The 21,947-nt window shown below is 43.2% G+C and overlaps 1 protein-coding gene across 1 annotated transcript; it reads right to left on the reverse strand.

Moving 5' to 3' along the window:
* Positions 1–5,565: 5,565 nt before the first annotated feature.
* wdr12 (WD repeat domain 12) lies at positions 5,566–21,440 on the reverse strand. Its single transcript, XM_052024280.1, has 13 exons — positions 21,355–21,440; positions 19,254–19,348; positions 18,052–18,146; positions 17,769–17,875; positions 15,052–15,167; positions 13,494–13,648; positions 12,545–12,590; positions 11,746–11,831; positions 8,646–8,786; positions 7,785–7,890; positions 6,998–7,130; positions 6,421–6,493; positions 5,566–5,834 (listed from the first exon to the last, which is right to left on the reverse strand). Exons 1-13 carry the CDS (start codon positions 21,393–21,395, stop codon positions 5,757–5,759), a joined length of 1,272 nt encoding a protein of 423 aa, XP_051880240.1. The 5' UTR covers positions 21,396–21,440; the 3' UTR covers positions 5,566–5,756.
* Between the last annotated feature and the right edge of the window lie 507 nt (positions 21,441–21,947).

Here is a 21,947-nt window from a genome sequence, read left to right on the forward strand (position 1 = left end):
ACCACTCTCTGTGACACCCCTTCCTGGTTTGCTCATCTCTCCCCACCTACCCGTCCCCATCCCCTGCAGCTGTACGAGGTGTAACACCTGTCCCTGCAACTCCCCCCTTACCACCATCTGGGGACCTAAACACCCCTTCCAGCTGAGGCAGAAATTCACGTGCACCTTCCCCAACCTCATCATCTGCATTCGGTGCCCTCAATGTGGCCTCCCCTACTTTGGCGAGACGAAGTGCAGACTGGGCGACCGCTTTGCTAAGCACTTGCACTTTGTCCACAAGCTTCTGTTCGCGAGCCCTTCCAATTCCCCTTCCTAATTCCACACCAACCTGTCTGTCTTCGGCCACCTCCACTGCCGGGGTGAGGCCAAACACAAACTAGAGGAACAGCACCTCATATTCTGCCTGGATATTCACCCCATATACAACCCAACAACATGAACATTGAATTCTCCAATTTCAGGTAACCTGAACCCCCTCTGTTCCTTTTAATATCCTCCTGATCCACCCAAGTCCACACACACCTCCTTACCAATCCATTCCCCATCCGGTTCCATCTGCCTATCACACATACTCAGTTTCCTATCCCTCCCCCGCCTCTCCCCCCCCCCCCCCCCCCCCCCCGGGCCCCCCAACTGTTCCCATCTGCCCAGTCCACCTTCCTTTCTTATCAGATTCCATAATCTGCACCTCTTTGTTGTCTGGACTAATCATTTCCCAGCCTCTGTTGCTATCTCCACCCTTCCTCCCCTGCCGGTCTCCAACTACCAATCAACCCTTCCTCACCTGGTTCCACCTATCTCTTGCCAGCTCCTGCCTCACCCCTACCCCTCACTTCTTTCTATTGGCGATCTCCACTTTACGCTCAGTCCTGATGCAGGGTTTCGACCTGAAACGTCAACTTTGCCTCCAGTGCTGCCTGAGCTGCTGAGTTCCTCCAGCAACTTTTTTTTAAAAAAAGTTAATTCAGTTGTTCTCAAAGTTACATACTTTCCTTCATTAAAATAGAAGCCAGTGCCAGTAAAATTAAGATGCATTTCTTGTCAAATGATTCCCCATTAGTCACTGAGGTTAATGCATGAGAAGGTGAATGGCTAACATCGTTCCCTTTGTAAGTAAAACAGAAAAGATGGGGAGGAGATAATAAAATCAGAACAAGCTGCAGGAGGTTGGGGAATGACAGGTTATTGGGAGGAGATCAGGGAAGCTACAGCACTTTGCCTACATTTCGCAAGTAAGTCTCTCACCATTGCGCAGACCAGGTCCGCACTGCCTGTTTCACTGGGAGCAGAGGCTGTCCACTGATGAGAAGGGCCAGGAACTACTGCCAAGCTCTGTAGGAAACTTAGCAGTGCAGTGAGATCAGGATAAATGGTACAGAGCAAGGAAAATTGGAAAAGGGTGCAAGCAGCAGCAGATTTCAGACAGGCAGTTTCAGATCCAAAAAACATCTTGCATGTTTTTCCCCACTGGGTGTTATCTTGCCAAGCCACTCACTTCAGGACAAGTGCTAGAACCAAGACTAATGAGTCCAGTAGATCCAGTTCTAAACTCCCAGAAATAATGGTGAGTGTAGCTGCTTTCAGTTCATCCAGGTCTTTGGATTGTGACAAGCAAGCAAGTTTAACTTCTAAGACGTGTTTGTGACATCATGGCTATGTATTTCTCCCACCAGTTCCAGCACACACTCTCACACATGACTAATTTCCTCCTCTAGTTTTTCATTACTTAATATAGAAATCCTGAGAGTGTTCTGATGTGACAGCATAGCCACTTCCACTTGCTGATTGATTTTTGCTGGTGCCTGCTTCTGTAATAAGTATCAAAAGTAGATACCGTGAAAGCTCCAGTTTCTGTTTATGGTTCTGTAGCAGTTCTAAAATGAAGAAAACGTACCTGCTTTTTTACCTTTTATGTGGAGCCAGTGTGAGCATAAGTCCTGGCTAGCAGCAGCACAGATAGACTCCCACCTGCAGTCATGCTGTTAGACACTTTTCCCAGAATTTATCTGATAGTGCTTCAGAGGAGCCTGACATGATAGGATGTGGTTTAAGAACAGTTTCTTGCCCATGATTGGGTGCTGATCAATTTTTATGTTTGTGTTTTTGTCTAACTTACTACTCACACATTGGTTTATCTTGTTGAGATCAGTATGTAACATTTGTATAGTGGGAAGTTTTATTTCAGCACTAATCCAAATGCAAAGTTGGATCTTATAGCCTTTAGTTATATAATCGTCCAAATTAACATTGGAACTGATGTACTTGTTCAAGAAAGGCTACAAGAATAAGCTGGGAAATTATAGACTGGTGAGCTTGACGTCAGTTGTGGGTAAATTATTTGAAGGTTTTCTAATGGGCAGGACATATAAGTATTTGGTTAAACAGAGCCTGATTAGGGACAGTCAACATGGTAGGTTACATCTAATCTTGGAGTTCTTCAAAGAGGTTGATGAAGGAAAGATGTTGCATTTTGAGATTAGGGACAGTCAACATGGTAGGTTACATCTAATCTTGGAGTTCTTCAAAGAGGTTGATGAAGGAAAGATGTTGCATTTTGAGAGGACAAACCAGGGTAAGACTTGCACAGTGAATGGCAGGGCTCTGAGGTGTGCGGTAGAACAAAGGGACCTGGGAATACAGATCCATAGTTCCTTGAAAGTGGCGTCACAGGTGGAGAGGGTCATAAAGAGAGCTTTTGGCACTTCGGCCTTCATAAATCGGCATTGAGTACAGGAGTTGGGATGTTATGTTGAAGTTGTACAAGACATTGGTGAGGCCAAATTTGGAGTATTGTGTGCAGTTCTGGTCACCTACCTACAGGAAAGATACAAATAAGCTTGAAAGGGTGCAGAGAAAATTTATAAGGATGTTGCTGGAACTTAAGGACCTGAGTTATAGGAATAGGTTAGAACTTTATTCCCTGGAGTGCAGGAGAATGAGGAGAGATCATATAAAGGTATACAAAATTATGTGGGGTATAGACTGGGTGAATGCATACAGGCTTTTTCCCACCCACCCCCCCCCCCCCCCCAGAGTTGGGTGAGTTGAGAACGAGAGGACATAAGTTTTGTTGAAAGACTCTGAGGGGCAACTTCTTCACTCAGAGTGGTGCAAGTGTGGAACAAGCTGCCAGTGGAAGTGGTAGATGCGGGTTCAATTGTAACATTTGGATAGGTATATGGACGGAAAGGTTTTGGAGGGATATGGTCCTGCAGGTAAATGGGACCAGGCAGATCAGGTCAGCATGGACTAGATAGGCCATATGGCCTGTTTCTGTACTGTAGTACTCTATGACTAGATGGTTGGCATGGACAGGTGGGGCTGAGGAGCCTTTTTCTGTGATATGATTCTGCCATTTAGACTTATTATTTCTACACTCTCCAGTTGGCACTGTTCCTGCATCTCTGCCCACTCAAACACTAATGTTTGTGTCTTTGGGTAATCTTAGTTTGCCTTCTTGCATGTGGGAAATCTGTGTAAAAATGCAAATCCAGAACCAAGCTGTGTATGACAGGAGTACATAACAAATATTCAGTTGCAACGCTCAGGGTGCTAAGTTTGTAAACAGCTTGATTCAAATTAACTTGTATTTAAAAAGAAAACATGTTGGCAATGAGTGCAGCAAGTTCCATTGTACTCAGATTTCCATCATGCAATTCCACGAGAAAGCTGTGCACAGGAGCTGCATCATACAAACCTGCCTGGTTGGTTTCTGATGGTGTAGTAAATTGGAGCAATAAAAACAGTTGTCAAAATCAAAACTAATTCATGAGTCGCCACAGTAAAGGATTACTATAATATTTTTTGCACTTGTACCTGTTATTATTCCAATGAACAAGCCAGAGTGTACAATAATTGTTGAAAAAAAATTGCTGTGTTATGTGCTGGATCATTAATTAGAAATTAAGCTCCTGCTGTACTAAAAGGGTGCATTAGGTAAGCATTCAACAGATGCCTCGGGATCAGGGTAACCCCTGTTTTATCAAAAATTGTGCTATATTCTGGCACAATGATGAACGATTTTACATGTAATTCCTATAAATACTGAATGGAGAATATGAACTTTATTGGTCTGGTGATTTCATCTGCTTTACAATGAGTTTAGATTTATTTAAATACATAATAAAGCATTTGAAATATGATTTGATCTACATGCCTTGGGGTGTGTAATAACAAGTTAATGTAATTTTGTTGAAACATGCCTCAATGTAACAGTTTCTTGAAGTAATATTTCCCTTCTGAGAGCAGCACTGTAAGTATATCTTTCTTGTCATGTCTTTATTAATAGATACACATTTACTTGATTCTACTCTCTTGAAATCTTCCACTTTTGGGAGTATTGAAATGTGTTTCTCAAAGACAAAAAGCAAACTATGTTGAATGATCTGTGCCTGGAATTAGTTGTCTGTCCATTATCAACACTGTAGCATAAATCACTAGGCCATGGGGTGGCAAGGTGCTAAACATCTGATAGTACTGCTCAGGATATGGACTATTTATACAATGTCCCAAGTCTAATGTTTTTTTTTAAACGTGGAAACTACTCTGAACATTATTTTCACTGCATTTAAAAAGATTATCATCAGAACAATAGACTTAGAATGACTTTCTTGGTCTTTCCATGATTTTATTTTAGTAAAAGTCAGTTGTTCATGGTACACTGCTGATTGCTCAATCTACTTTTCAATCTTTGTTTATTGTAGGACTCTGAGCATTTTATAGAAATTAGACTTAACAATCTACTGCTTTGGGAAAATTAAACTTATTTATCTTGATTAAAACAAGAATTGTGGCTGCTTCAACTTTTAAATCCCACTTTCCCATACCCCAGTGATCTGGAGAGCAGTTTGTAATGGCCCCTCCCAAAATAAAACATGGTAAGAAGGTTCCTTTGACAAGAATATTTTGATATAATGTTCTGCATAGACTTTTGGGTGGAAGGGGATCCAAGAGATTTAAAAAAAGGCTTTGGATGGTGTTTCCATTTTTTAGGGAATTCAGGAAAAAAGTATACTTTAACATTAATAGCTCTTAAAATTTATTAGAGATGTTATAGAATGAAAAAATAGTTGGTGCTATAAACCATTAAAAAGCTAATTTTCTACAAATCACATTGGAAACTGAATGTGTCCAGATGAGCTTCTTAACAGGTAATGGTTAATAGCAATGAGTGGTTTGGCTGATTTAAACAATGTAATCTTCCTCCATTTTAATATCAACTTTAGTACATCACCATTTCCATCAGGGCTTTTCTCTCTAGTTACACCAATCATACATAATGCTAAACACCTAGGAACATTTAGAGTTCAGGAAGTTAAGTGGGTACATTCTTAGTTCGGTAAATATGCAGGTGCCTTTAAGCAAGTAGTAATTTCAACCACTGAATTTTGCAAGATGTATTAAATTAGAAGCTCCAGGTTAAAAAAAATACTAATAACAAAATAGATGCTATCAATTGATGAAAAACTACAGCTCTAGTAAACTCCTTCCTCCTCTTGCACCCCCCCCCCCCCCCCAAACAACCAATTTTTCCTCATAGTAGAGATTAATGACAATAGTCCAACATCACAATCCAGATTTCAACATTTTAGTCCCATCGGCATTTCTCAAATAACCTTACACGGTTGGTCATAGAGACAGAGCAGGCAAACAGATCTTTTTCAATTTGTTGTAAGCTGCTTTAAGAGAAATGTAGTAGTATTAATCTGATGGTCTCCACGGGTGGTGTTTTTGTTCTCCATTGTTTACTGTTCTCCTCATGCTCCATCTCCAGAAGTGGGAGTCAAATACCTGAACAGGAATAATTTGTTGTCTGCTCCACCACTTAACAGCAACTGAAAAAAGGGGAACAAGTTGTTTAGTCTGTGAAGATTTGAATAGGAAGACAGTTTAGAACATCAGTTAGCCTTTCAGCATTATTACAATCAGTCTAAGTGAAAAACTTGTGTTGGATTAGAGAGAGTAGATATTTTCTTTAAATGTTATGTAGGCATTGGCTGTGAGGTCCAACTTGCATCCATCACTCAGTGAGCAATTACAAGTTTCATATTTCTCTCAATACTTTAATATTAACTGAAGAACTTTTTTTTTACATTTTAACAACTAGGTGTCTCATCTGAGTAACAAAAAGGACTGTGAGCTTTTATCCCACACCTAATCTTGTGAAAGCAAACATCATTTCTGTAAGTTTATTCAATGCATGCTTAGAGCACACTTTAGTAGACACTACATGCCAAATAGTAACAATTGTATTGCTATCCAGCATACTTCCTAATAGCAAATAACAAGGAATTACAACTATTCATCTTTTATATCACCTGAAGGACTATTCCTTGCCTCAATAATTCTGTATAGTATTACAAGGTGGAAGACAATAGATACTGCAACATCTGCACTTTATGATGCTCATAGCAAACTTACCCCAGTCTCTGTCCAGTCCACACAAAGTACTCTATCTTCATGTGCATTCATATCATATAACGGGGCCTTGCAACTAGAACAGAAAAGAGGTGAAACAATTTGTGGGCATCTTAAGGGGTGGGGTGTGAGCAAGTCCAAGCACAATGGAAATCTATTTCATCCAAAAGATTCTTTTTGTGGAATTGATAATGGGCACAATCAGTTAGCAATGGCAGGGTGAAGGATTGGGCAACAAAGTAGAACTAGAGAAATGCTGAGATCAGGAAAGCTCCCAGGAGGGATGTAAAAGTATTTTCCAGTAGATCATACAAAAAGTGGTATTGTATTAACAGTATGATTAAATTTACTTATATTAAAGATCACCTCACACCAATCAAATGTACACTAACATTTGCTTATATTGTGGGGACTGGGTTGGTTACTGGCACAGAGCAACTGTATGACAACCATCTATGTGGGAAAAGTAAGAATTCATTCTTAAGTCTTTCCATTAGTCAAAAGAGATAAGGAACTAATCACAGAGCTAATCAGCTGTTGTGCATTTCCATCCCACTGCAAACAGACAAATCCACGATACCTTCGTGTGTCCCAGAGCTTGACCAATTTGTCAAAAGAACCTGAAATCAACTGATATTCATTCATGGGTGACCACTGGACTGCTGTTACCCATCCATTGTGTGACGTTAGAGAAAGCAAAACTAGAGAGCCATCTGTAAGAGAGAGAGTAAACAATGACTGGAGGTTCATACAACTAAACTCTTTAAATTTAATGTATCCAGAAAGACAAGAGCTTTGACACACTTACATTATTTACATAGAGAATCATTTTGGTGGCCTGTAGCACTAAAGAACCAGAAACATCTTTGAATCCAAACCCTTTTTGCTTAGTAATATCAGGAGTAACAGGAATAAGAGTAGGCCATTCGATCCTTTTTTCTTGGACCCACTTTCCTACATTAACAAGCTATCCTTCAATTCCCTTGATAACCAAAAAATCTATCAATCCCTAAATCTACTCTGTAACTGAGTCTATACAATCCTCAAGTGTATGGAATTCCAAAGGTCTGGGAAAAGAAGTTTTCTGGAGACACAAAAGTGACTGCAGATTCTGAAATCTACTGGAGGAACTCAGTAGCACCTGTGGGGGGGGGAAAGGAATTGTCGAAGTTTCATCCTTGAATGTTATCCTGATGTAAACTTAAACTATTTTGCAAATAAAATGTGTTGCATTTAATCTGAGAGCTATGCTTCTATTATATTTATGAATGACCCACAATTATTTTCAACCTCAGTGCAAGGAATACTTTGTAAACTATAGTTACAGTCAATCAGCATCATGCATGACAAACGTAATTGTATATTACCTTTTGAGCGTGGGTCCCACAGCCTGATGTGCCTGTCTGTGCTGCCTGATGCCAGCCTTTTGCACAGAGTGGAATAAGAGATGCAGTTAAACACTTTATTCCCAGTCTGCAGAGGATAGAAAAGGAAACATCCTGTTTCAGGAAGCTAATACATCTCATCAGATGCTTAAAATACCATGTGTGATTTAGCTATATCACAAGAGATGATCTATTCATTCTGTTTTTAAAAGTATAAAATGTCAAACTTAAGCTTTTTAGCCACAAATTGTCCAAAAGACAGGCTTTGGAAGAAAAGATGTGGTACTAACAACAACACGCACATATGTAAACTTATTCACAGAAGTTAACCTGTAATGGACTGCTGTATTCATGTGGAAAAATGCAACTTAGGCACAAAAAGCTGTTAAAAGAAGTTTATTAACCATCACTGAAGGAAAAGCCTGAGTTTTCTTTTGTACAGGTAGGTATAACATAGTCATCGTCAAGATTCTCTCCTAAAGAACAGCAAGGCATAAAAAAACTGGCAGTTTTAATCATAAACAAACACACTCTAGTAGAAACTTCTCACCACTTGTTTAACTTTTTAATTGAGATTCCCCCCCCCCCCCCACAGCGCATGGCTTACTCTGCACTGTTTCAACAATAAAATGTGCCAAGAAATAATTGTTCCTCCATTTCCCAACACAAAGATCTGATCCAGGCAGTTAAAAAAAAATTGGAAGTCAATGAAGTCCTCCAATCTGAGCAAGGGAGAAATATATGCACACAAATGAACTAAAGCCACAACACTATTATAGACAACAGAAGCTGAAACAACAGCTCCTGTCCCCAACTCATATACAAGGTTACTAACTCACTCACCAGGGTACACTTCTGGGCTCCAGTCTCAGCATCCCATATCTTTATGGTGTGATCCCAAGATGCACTACATAGTTCCTCAGTATCAGACCACAGGACTGAAGAAACTGCTTCAGTGTGACCAGACAGTGTCATCATGGGGGTCTGTGGAAGGGATATCCAAGTTAACAACATACCAAAAATCAGCTCTCAGTTGGACTTGCATTCCCAAAGGCTTTCTTAATTAATTCTCCACTCTCATACATCTTCATTTTGATCAGGTGATCTTAAAATGGTAATTGTACCATTTTTCTCCCCTCTTCAATTAAGATATCAGCAGGTGAAGTAAGCAAAGCAAGTCACACAGACTCTACTCACTGGAGTTTCTCTCACTTACATTGAGCGTGAAGTACTGTATGAAAGCTGGTTATTGTAGTAACCACTAAATTTCATGTCAGGCAAGCTGAAATCAGCAATTTAGAAACACTTGTGATTAAGATTAAAACTAAAGGTAATAGTCAATGAAGCTTATTTGAATATCAGTCTAACCATCATGTATCTTTTACCATTTAGATGAATTGAAATGGAGACACAATACTAGTTTAAAAGCACTAAAGCCTTAGGTTTAAACTTGGTTACACATTGCATCCAAATAGTCCATAAACCATGTCAAATTCGAGCAAAAAACTTTTAAAATGTCTCAAGTCAACACAGTACCAACTATTCCTCCACAATGTAGTCATTATATTACATTATAAGCTTCTGTTATATCTGGGAGGTTCCCAATCTTATTATTTACTCCAAGATTTACCAGCTGATCTGGTACACCAGCACATACTGGCAAGAAGTGAAACTAAAAGCAACAATTACAACTAGGAGCTGGTCTTACCTTTCCAAACAAGAGTGCCAGTTAGGAGACCAAGGCTGGCAATCAAAAGAGCCACAAAAGTGTCCAGGCTCTGCAGGCAACCACCTCCTGTAGTATCTGAAGTGAGACAGGCAGTGCAACAGGGCAATGGTAGCGGCTAATCAAGTTGCTGCATGAAGACAACCTGCTGGGGCTGTTTCCACTGCCAACTCAGCCAACCTTCCTGCATTGTTGAGAAGTAGACTAATGCCAGCAAGATGATGTTAGACAAGCTGTCCTCAGGTCATTGCTAAGACCTGTCTCATTCAGCCAGTGTGGACCAGCTGGTCTCTGGCCCTGCCACCCACGAACAGCACAAAGAGCTATCAGCTGCTACTCAATTGGATGCCAGCCTATAAGTAAATTACTGCAAATTCATGCTATAAAAAATCAAACGCATCATTACAAAATTGCTTCACATCATTCAAAGATGATTTGTGCACTCTTCCCCACACCACCAACCTCACCACATCTCATCTTCCCAACAGATACATATACTCAGTATGAAATCCCTACCATGGCTTAACTGACCTGATTGTTTTACATAAACTTAACCTGTACAAAAGTCATTTTACTTTACAAAGCAGAATGAAGAAAAAAAATGTTTGTTGTAATCTCAAGCCGTGCAACCCTCTCAAAATGAACAAAAAACCTATGCTTCACATTGAAGCTTCTATGCACAGGAGCTGCAATATGAAAAGCACAAGAAGAATCTGTTACAAGTTATGACTGGCATCTACCCGACAGTGTGGTAAATTGCCCAGGTATGTCCTGTCCACAGGAAGCAGGATAAATCCAATCCAGTCAATTACCACCCCAATAGTTTACCTTAATTATCAGCAAAATGACAGAAGGGATAATCGATAACACTATCAAGCAGCTTACTTAAGAACAACGTGCTCACAGAGGCTCAGTTTGAGTTCCACGCAAGTCATTCACCTCCTGTCGTCATTACATCCTCCGTCCAACATGGACAAAAGAACTGAACTCCAGAAATGAAGTAACTGCCCAACTTCATTTGATTGAATATGGAATCAAGGAGCCCTGGCTAAACTGAAGTCAGTGGGAATCGAGGGGGGGGGGGGGGGGCGGGGGGTGGAAACAGGACGGACCCTAATCATACCTAGCCCAGAGGAAGGTGGTTGTGATGGTTGGAGGTCAATCATCTCAGCCACAGGACATCTCTGCAGGAGTTCGTCAGGCTAGTGTCCTAGGACCAACCATCTTCAGCTGCTTCATCAATGAACTTCCTTCAGTCGCAGGGTCAGAAGTAAGGATGTTCGCTGATGACTGCATGATGTTCAGCACCATTCGTGATTCCTCAGATAATGAAGCAGTCCACATCCAAATGCAGCAAGACCTGGACAATATCCAAGCCTTGGCTGACAGGTGGCAAGTAACATTCACGCCACACAAGTGCCGGGCAATGACAATATCCAACAGAGAAAATCCAGCCATCACCCCAACCTTCAATGGCATTCCCGTCACTGAATTCCCCACTATCAATATCCTGGGGGTCACCATTGACCAGAAACTGAATTGGAGTAGCCATTTACCCAAGGTGCTACAAGAGCAGGTCAGAGGCAAGGAATCCCTGCAGCACATAACTGACCTCTTAACTCCCCAAAGCCTGTCCACCATCTACAAGGCTCAAGCCAGGAGTGTGATGGAATACTCTCCATTTGCCTGGAATGAGTGCAGTTTCAACAACTCAAGAAGCTCGATACCATATGGGACATAGCAGCCCACCTGACAGGCACCCTGTCCACAACCACTCACTCACACCACCACCAACACACAGTAGCAACAGTTTACACCAGCTACAGGATGCACTGCAACAACTTACAGCACCTTCCAAACCCACTACCAGCTAAAAGGACAAGGGCAGCAAAAGCAGGGGAACACCCCCACCTAGAAGTTGCCCCCTGAGTCACACACCATCCTGACTTGGAAATATATCACCGTTACTTCACCATCGCTGGGTCAAAATCCTGGAACTCTCTCCTTGGCAACATCGTGTGTATGCCCATACCTCAAGGACTGCAGTGGTTTAAGAAGGCAGCTCACCACCACCTTCTCAAGGAATATTAGAGACAGGAAATTAAATGCTCGCTCAGTCTACGAAGCTCACATCCCTTGAATGAATAAAACAACAATGTCACTTTCTGGGATGGTCCAATTATCACTCCCAAGAGGTCACAACATAAACCAACATACTCTTGTTAATCCCAGTTGTTCAGTTTTCTGTTTCTTCCTCGGTCTGTTTTCGGACTCCTCCACCATTTCTTCATCTTCATTGGGAACTAATAGAATACAAACCCAGAACAACAAGAAAGTTAAGTTGGTGCAGCATAGAAAGGAAGTTTACAAGTCCAAACTACTCACGTGAGAAACTAATTTTGAGGTCATCTGTAAAATGAAACAGTGAGACCAATATAAAGGGGTACCTTGGATTAAACAACACAACTGCAAATTTGAGTAGCATTGGCAGTGGCACACAGAAGTGACCAATCCAACCCTTCAGCCAGGATACAATGCATGGTCCTTCAGATACATGGTGGGGAGAAATAACATTGTTTATCCTGTGAATGTGATTATTCTACGTTCTTAATACAACTCAACGTATAATTTATCATGTGCTCTTGGTTCCGAGGGATCACTATTACAACAAATTGCAAGTGTTGCAAATACATATTCTCACAAGAGCTTTAAGCAGCTCTAGTCTGTTGGCTAGATTTTCAGGCATATGGTTAATTCAATGACCAAGAAAATAAAGTTAAGGCAAACCCTGCAGCTTAATTGCACCAATTTACCATCAATTATACCATGACTTTATCCAGTACAAAATGTGCCTTTCAAGAAATGCTGCAGATTGTCAGTAACTTGCATCATGCAAATGGCCAAGATTGACTGGAGAAAGAAATAACAGACAGTTCAGAAGGTGGCCTAAGTAGTTGAAAATTTTGTGGACAAATACCTAAGTGAATCCAAAATCACAGACAAAATTCTCCAGTACCTGTTGACCAAATCTTTACCATCTTGTCCCATGAGCCACTGCAAAACTAAGAAAATGCATTATTAAATGAGATGGAGAAATAAATATTCCATACAACAATGGTTAATAAAAATACCACCATAATTTTAACTGCAGGGTAGTTAGCACATCATGAAAGGCCATTAAACCAACCGTGCATGTCGCAGTGTGAGTGTAGTTGAAGAAACCCTTTTCTCAAAAAAAACTGATACGAGGAACTCCATCTCTCAATCTGTCATGGCCCTTGCACTTTATTTGTCTATCTGTGCTGCACTTACTCTGCATTGTAGCACTATGTTCTGCATTCTGTTTTATTTTCCTTTTTCTACTGCCTTAAGGTACTCATGCATGGAATGATCTGTCTGGATGGCATGCAATCAAAAGATTTTTCACTGTATCTCAGTACACGTGACAATAATAAGCCAACAACCAATTGCTCAAAGATTTTTCTCTGATAACGTTAAATGATGATTCTGGGCTAGGGGGAGCTGGACAGCCAAACAAATAGATGGGAGTACAGAAGCTTCCATCACATCCAAGAGGTGGTGATGTGAGAGACTGTAGGAGTTCAGTGGTGTCAACAAATGGAGCCGTCAGCTCCCAGCAAAGATCCATGCTCCCTGTCATGGTCAGGGTAAGTCTAAGCCCCACACCTCAGCAAAGAGTGGCCACACTGCTCACCTCTGGCCTACCCAACACCAGTCTCACAGTCAGCTTTTCCCGACTGAGTCATGGACTGTGTATTACATCTATCTATCTATAAATTATATTCCCATTAGTTCACTGACTCTAGGGAACACATTATGATACCAGTGTTTCTTTTTTATTGGCTTATCAACTCTCCATTTCCCTGGCCTTTTATAGAAAAGCATTATCAAACCAGAGAGACCTGTAGATCTAAGCAGAGAGTATCAAGAAGAGATAAACTCACTTTAGTTTTGGAGCTGTCCACAGCAATTGATTCCACACTAGCAGCATGTCCTCGACAAGAGTGCAATGCCTTCACTTTGTTCTTTTCACAGTTCCATTCCCATAAAATAACACTCTGGTCCTGAGAGGCAGTGAGCAGCAAACTGCTGGGACCACCTAACAGTGAGAACATGCACAAGAAGTTAAATAAATGTGGCACCACAGGGGAAGCATGTGAACAGCAGATAGTCATCCAACTGCACACAACAACAATCTGCTGGGCTGGGCTGGTCTATGGCATAAATGAGGATCAATCTGATTCGCAGTGACCATCTGATGGGCTTTGCCTCAAAAATAAAACAGCATAAATCATATTTACAGCAGCAATTTGCTTCAGCTAGTACAGCGATCAGTGATCAGCAAGTGTGGACTTAATACTGACGTGATGCAACAACCTCTTTGGTAAGAAGACTGAAAGTTGAAGAATGGAAGATTAAGAAAATACTGCCATCTGTCCAATAGGCAATGAGTAACAAATGGATTGTGTCCTGCTTTCATCAATGAGTGCATTATTTGGTTTTGTTTCCAATAAACCTATCATTGAACCTGGACCTTTGGGCTTGTAGTCGAATCATTCTATTGATTTTGCATCCATAATGCCTTTACCTCACTAGGAGGTGATACGCTCAGCTCCTTACAGCAGCACTGGAAGAGGCCTGGAATACCACCTCACAGAGTGCAAAGATTAAAACTAGGTCAGCAGTGAGGTTCATCATATGCCCAAAGTTAGTGTATTTCATTCTGAATTACAAGCAACACACTCCAATTCTGGCAGGAAAATGATTATATACATTTTTTCTAATATATCATGTTTAACTACCCTGACAACATTCTTTCAAACTTTTACAATGTTTCTGTTGACCTATTTGTTACTGAAACAATGCACAGGATACTGCCTTCACACTGATGTCTTGTTTTTACAAGAAATAAGGTGAAGGCAGAAATTAACTTGGTAATGAAACTTGAACACATTGAATCTGTTTGTTTATATTCCAAATGACAAGTGAAGGTGACATTATATTAGACTCCTAACTTTCGAAGTACCTGGTGTTGTGAATGCAAGATCTTATGTACTTCACAGATCCTAAATATACTGAAAATTTACCAAAAAATATTTTGTTCTTGAAAATAGAAGTTTCAACAGCATAAGCAATCAACTAAATGTGTAATGAATATCCCTATTATTTTATATAAATACAACCACACGATATGCAGGCTGGGCAGCTGCTCAGATGCAGAAGTACAGAACTACATTCTGTTACATTAACGAGTTAGGCAGACTTAAAAAGATTTTTACCAATCATAAAATATGGGCATCCAAAAAGCGAAACCTTTTAAACATTTAATGGAGCCACAAGAGACTCCTAGCCAATTATATACGATAAAGTTACCCTATTTAGGGTCAACACAATATTCTAACTTCATGATTGTGCTATAAAGATAAAAGAAAACCTACAAATTCAAATTCTAGAATACACTCAAAATGGACAGAACTTGTGACAAGACGATCAAAAACTCACCTTTCCTTATCCATGCAACATCTTTGACTACTTCAGTATGTCCAGAAAGAGCCACAAGTGGTCGGCCGTCTAATGTCCAGATACGAGCAGTTTTATCATATGAACCTGTGAGAATCCTGGGAGAACACAAATTAACCACATTAACATTTTAAATCTTGCTACTGTACCACAGGCAGACAATGAACTTATAAAGGAGCTGGCTCTGAGAAGCGATTAGCAAATAGGAGTTACAAAAAAAAACACAATTAACATCAACGATCACTGAGATGCATCACAGTATTATTTGTACAATGGACTCTCCTCATTACAAACACTTTCATACTAAAATGGAGCGCAGAAGAGGGATCCAGGGAACTTAAGAGAAGTGTGGTGAAGGTATACCCAAGCTTTGGTCATTGTTTCTGCTGGATAAAGATGGAGGTCGAGTGAGACTCCCACTCCTGCAGGATGAATCCACTCCCATCCACTGGAAAATAACAAGGTAAGACCCAGGAGGAAACTGCAACCTGCCAATATCAGGCAGCACCGGGAGGGCAGATGAAGGTCTTCCTGCAGTTTTTCTGGAGAGGTTTGTGGGTTTTGGGCCAAGCCACAGGCTTCAGGAGTCTCAGCAATTGACAGCTGGGGAGTGGTTCCTGAGCAAGCCACAGGGGTCAGCAGGTGGCCTCAATCTTGGAGAGAAGGAGCAGCTGGCAGTTAGAGATCAGAGAACAGCAGGGGCAGACTGAGTGTGAAAATGAAGGGGAGAAGTAAGGGGAATGGGCTTGCCAATAAAGGTGGTGAGCGAAGGGGGAACTGCGATGGATAAGGAGACTGTCAGGGATGGGGAGACTGAGGGAGAGGATCTGGATGAGGGGGACAAAGGAGGGGATCAAGGCAAGGTGGGGATGAGGGAAGGGATCAGGGTGGGGGGTGTTGTGGAAAAGTGTGTGCAAGATTGAGCGTGTTCATTGTGAGTGGATAGTCAAAATAGATCTGTGTCACATACTGTGAGTATGTACGCTGTCTGTGCAGCAGAGCTGGTTCCGTAGTTGTTTTGGACCAAGACCTCACATTATCAAGATGTGTGGTAGCTGATGTGCAATTGCAATCCCCTTTCAAAAGAACATCATGCCCAAGTAGTTTCCACTCCTCAGCAGAAGCAAGTCATCCTCAATCCCAAGGGACTGCCCAAGAAGGCAGCTCCTTTAAGGAACCAACAGTCTAAGGTTTTCTACAGTATAGGAAGGAAGAAATGTAACAATAAAGTCCAGAATCATCACCAAAACAAAAATTATCCTGTTGGTATTGATCAATTTATAATTGATGGGAATCTAGTCCAAGAAATTTTATAAAGAAAGCAATTTTGTCCATTATTGCTTTTTCATATACACTAGGAATCAAGGATCACAATATTCATTGCATAAGACACACTAACCCATGACAAATTCTTTCAAGATGGTTGATTAACCTAGCTGCCCTACAAAATTTAAGCTCTCATGGAATTGAGCAGTTGCTTATTCTAGCTTTGAAAGAAAAGTTGTTTAAATCTTCAGCCCCTTGCTTCAGATCCATTTTTCTGGCAGCAACCTCAATGCCAAACAGTTTTAATTTATGAGAAACAAAGGACTGCAGATGCTGGAACCTAGATGAAGAAACAAGATGCTGGAGGAACTCAGCAGGCCAGGCAGCATCCGTTGAGAAAAGCAGACAGTCAACGTTTCAGGTCAGGATCCTTCTTCGGGGATGAAAATAGGAAAAGGGGAAGCCCAATATAAAAGGGGGAAAAGCAGAGCAGTGATAGGTGGACAAAAGAGGGGAGACGGGGTGGGCACAGGGTGGTGATAGGTAGATGCAGGTAAGAGATAGTGATAGGTGGGTGTGGGGGAGGAGGGGAGAGCAGATCCACCGGGGGTGGGTCAAAGGTATGGAGGCAGGTGGCACGGGGGTGGGGGGGGGGGGGGGGGGAAGGGGAGGAGAGGAAAAGGAGAGAAAAAAATGGTGAGTAGAAAAAAGAGGCTAGGAAAGGGAAGAAGAGGCAGGATGGGGGTGGGGGGGGGGTTGGTTTACTTAAAGTGGGAGAATTCGATGATCATGCGGTTAGGCTGTAAGGTCCCAAGATGGAAAATGAGGTGTTGTTCCTCCAGTTTGTGTTTGGACTTCTAGCAATGGAGGAGGCCGAGGGCTGACATATCAGTAATGGAGTGGGAGTTGAAGTGACTGGCAACGAGGAGAAGTCCAAATGCAAAATGGAGGAACAACACTGCATTTTCCGTCTTGGAGCCTCCACTACAGCCTAATGGCATGAACATTAAGTTCTCCCCCTTTAAGTAAACCAACCCCCACCCTGCCTCTTCTTTTCTTCTCTTTCCTAGCTTCTCTCTTTTTTCCTCACCACCATTTTTTTCTTCTCCTTTTCCTCTCCTCACCTCCCTCCCCCCGACCCATTCCCCGGTGGATCTGCTCTCCCCTCTTCCCCTGCACCTGCCTATCACTATCTCTCCCCTGCAACAACCTATCACCACCCGGTGCCCACCCCACCTCCCCTCTTTTGTCCACCCATCACTGCTCTGCTTCCCCCCCTATATATTGGGCTTCCCCTTTTCTTATCTTCATTCCTGAAGAAGGGTCCTGATCCAAAACGTTGACCATCTGCTTTTCTCCACAGATGCTGCTTGGCCTGCTGAGTTCCTCCAGCATCTTGTTTGTTTTTCAGTTTTAATTTATCCTGTCCTTACCAATCGCCTTGTGCCTCCACAGCACTGACCCAGTCATCGTGGAAGAAACACTCTTCTGGCTGAGGGGCGCTGTATCGTTCTACATATTCAATCTCAACCACCTCTTCCTAGGATAGTGGGGGGAGAAAAAACATCAATGTTCTTTTCCTCAATTTGGTCATCAAAAGAAAACAAATTCATACATTTTTCATACATTAATTTTGTCAAATATTGTTCCCTGTAATTTTATGGATAATGATTACTGCATTACTAAACTTCACCAAGATGTTTTGTGATGACTTACAGTTGAAATGTTCTCCAGTTCCATGTGTTTACCCAGTGGCACCCGCAGGAACTGGCCCTTGATGAGGAAATCAAAGTCTGCATGCTTGTGATTAACTGCAAGATAAGAAATGACTGATGATTTACTTCACAGATTCCAACACAAAGCACACATAAACATTCCCTCACCATGCCAAACACCAGTACTAATCGCCAGGAATCGCCAATACTTATTCCTTAGCTCTAATCTCACACAGAGAATCACACGTCATTGCAGTCCAAGTCCTGTGAAAGTGCTTGAGACGTAACCCCTTTCCTTCTACAGCATATGCCACTAGTGAACTGGATATGTTGTAGCATGGCCAAGTACACTGTAAAGCTTCATTACATTTTCTCAACCTACCCCACTACACCAAAGTAAATTTTTCAGATTTCCCGTTCCATTCATCACTGAACTCTCAGAAAATTAGCTTGCACCTTTTCAATGTCAGGACACTTTTGCCAAATCTACTGAAAATTTCATATCACAAGGACCAGCATGTTCCATAAATCAGTATAGGATTCAAATCCAGACAGAATACAGTCCCAGAACATTTAATGGAAAAAGACTTTGGAATATAGAACAGCACAGCACAGGAACAGGCCCTTCAGCCCACGATGTCTGTGCAGAATACTTCACAGAATACTTCTATTCAGTCCGCTAGGGCGACCCTGAGCTTCCAGTACCTACCGTTTTAATTCTCTGCCCCACTCCCATTCTGACTTCTGTCTTTGATCTCCTACTTTGCTCCAAGGATGGCCAGCAAAAGTTCAAGCAGCAGCACTTCACCTTCCAACTAGGACTTAATATAAAGTTTAACTATGTCAAGTAAACCCCCCTTTCTCTCCCCACAGTTGTGGCTGTAAATTTGTTATATTTCACATTTTTTCTGTATCATTTTTGTTCCAGCTGCTGGTTCTTAAAGTAATTGTTCCCTTGACAACTTTGGTCTGCACCCTATCACATATATTTCCTTTCTCTCCACAACTGAGAACATGCTGGTCTCCCCACTTTTGCCCTTCTGATCAAGGGTCTTTAACCCAGAATGTCAACTCTATTTCTCAACCCATTGGTGCTGCCTGTCCAGTATTGTTCTATTTAGAATCAAGCTGATCTCAACAAGTGCTAGCTCACAGACATCAATAAGAACAAATGCCCAAAATTTGTGTACAGCTTAAACTCACCATGTTTAGCTTCCAGAAGCTTATTGATGATTTTACTGAGGTCAATAACTTCAGATGCAGCTGGCACAGAGAATGGTATATCATCTACTTCATATCTGTAAGCAGAAAAACATGGCAGAATGTCACAATCACACTTTTTACTGTTTAGACTCCCTCTCATTTTGGTCCCCAAAACAAGGACATATACAATAAACAGTAGGAGCACTACAAATTCTGATGAACAGAGGGACCCTGGGGTTTAAGCCCACAGTTCCCCAAAAGCAGCAATGCAAGGAGATAAGGTGGTAAAGAATCCATATGGCACGCTTGCCTTCATAGGCTGGAGAGAGTGTAGAGGAGATTCACCAGGATGTTGCCTGAAATGGAGAGCTTTAATAATGGGGGGAGCTTGGACGGACTAGGTTTGTTATCCCTGGAGCAAAGGAAGCTGACGAGTGATCCAATGGAGATATATAAAATTATAACAGGCATAGATAGTGTCTTTTTTTTCTGTGGCAGGGGTATCAAAATCAATAGGGTTAGAGTTAGGGTGAGAGAAAGGAGTTTTAAAGGGTACTTGAAAGGCAAGTTTTGTCTTTACACAGAGAATGGAATTTGCTGCAACAAATTCGTAAAGAAGGTAAACAATCACTATGTTTAAGAGACACTGAGACAGGTACATGTATTGGCAAGGCACAGAGGGATATGGACCCAATGCGGGCAAATGTAATTAGTGTAGATGGCTGAAAAGGTCGGCATGGGATGAAGGGCCCATTTCTGTGCTGCACAACTCTATGACTAGACTCATACCCACTATGACACCACATATGACTAGGCACACAATCAACTGTACAAATGATTGTACCGACACTAAAGGCACAGATCAAATTGCAGTGATCAGACTCTTCTTCTAGCGACCTGTTTCATTGAATTATCAAACAGTATAATATGGGCAGTGGTCATTTGACAGAGAATCTGCTCGAACAGATCTGAAGGTCTATCCAGATCGACTCAATTCCATGCTCTCTCATTATATCCCCATATTTTTCACCTTCAAATACTTATCCAGCTACTAATGGAATCTACTTTGGTGATATGTTCCAAATAAGTCAGTGCTCTCATTACTGACCCTCCAATCACTGGAAACTTTTTTTATTCATACAGTTAATGATTTTGACATCTCTAATTAGGAGGAATTAAAAGAAAGTAACAAAGCTCATCTTAGCCCCCTCTGCTTTTAGGAGATCAGAAGTTTATACAGTTTATATGCCTCTATCTCTTTGGATCAGTCGGGGGGATGGAGAAAGCAGTGCAAAGGGAAGAAGGAAAGAGAAGAGAAATACAGTGCTGGTGGTGAGGGATGGGGAAGCCGGAGAAAGGGCAGTGGACCGGGTGAGGTCAGGTGGGGTGGGCAGGGGGGCTGAGAGTGAGGACCTAGGGTGGGGGTGATGATGAGCGGGCGTAGACTGGGGTTAAAGGGGCCAAGTACCGGAGATGAGGACTGGCGCGGGGGGGAGTGAGGACTGGGGGGGGGGGAGGGGGGGGGGGAAGGGGGGGAGGGTGAAGAAAAGGAAGGGAAGATGCTCGTGGTGGTGGGGAGTGGAGGGTGGGGAAGACTGGGGTGGGGGAATGCAGGAGTGCGAGACTGGTGGGGGTGGGGGAGACAATGGTTGGGGGGCACTGGTGTGGATGGGGGTTCGACATGGGGGTGGGAAGCCTGTGGTGGGGCTGGGGGGGGGGGGTGAAGAATGGTGTGGGGTGGGGGAGAGAGTTGACCGGGGTGGGGGTTGGGGGGAGGGGAGGGGACCAGTGGAGCAGCGGTCGGCAACCTCCTGATTCAGTGTGAACGCCGACTCCAAGTGACCCGGGCTGGAGAGCGCATCTCCTGCTGTCGGAGCAGCCAGGCCGCCGGTGCTGGGGGTCCCGGGATCGCCGAGTTGCTCCGGGTGTCCCCGGGGGGTGGGTGCCGGGGGCCCCGGGGGGGGGGGTGCTGGGAGGGGGGGGGGGATGGTGCCGAGGGCCCGGGTGTCCCGGGGGGGGTGCTGGGAGGGGGGGGAATGGTGCCGAGGGCCCGGGTGTCCCGGGGGGGGGGGGGGTGCCGGGGGGCCCGGGGTCTCCTCACCTCTTGTCGTCAGTGCGGAACCGCACCTGCACCTGAGCCATGGCGGACGCGAGTGCCCGGCGGCGCCTGCGCACTGCCCGCCGCTGTCACAGACCCTCGGCAGCACGTGGCGGCGCCAGACACAGCCAGCCGAGCGCCGAGCCAGCCGAGCCATCCTCCGCCGCCGCTCCATTGGTCGAGACTGAGAGGCGCTGCCGTTCCGGGGAGCGGACGTGCGGCCGGGCCCACGGAGCCCCGGGCGGGAAGGCAGAGGGGAGAGCGACCCATCCGGAGCCCGGCGGCTCACAAGGGCAGGAGAGAGCGAGGGAAGGCGAGCGCCATGTGGAAAGGAGCGGGGCAAGGTGGCATCTCCAGCGGCAATTGGGGAGGGGTGGGGGGCAGCCCGGTTCCGCACCGGTGGGGGTGGAGGTGACCTGAGGCAGCGCACAGCAACCGATGGCCATAATAAAAACACAGGCAGAGGTGGGTAAATATTCACAATTTCTTTGTCCCATCAGAAACTGAAGGCGACAGAATTGCAGCATGCGAGATTGCAACCGATTGCCACAGTTAAGCACAGCCTGGGTTATAACAGCGTGGACTGTGGCAATATG

The sequence above is a fragment of the Pristis pectinata genome, chromosome 1 (assembly GCF_009764475.1).
Source record: "Pristis pectinata isolate sPriPec2 chromosome 1, sPriPec2.1.pri, whole genome shotgun sequence".
NCBI classification, from domain to species: Eukaryota; Metazoa; Chordata; class Chondrichthyes; order Rhinopristiformes; family Pristidae; genus Pristis; species Pristis pectinata.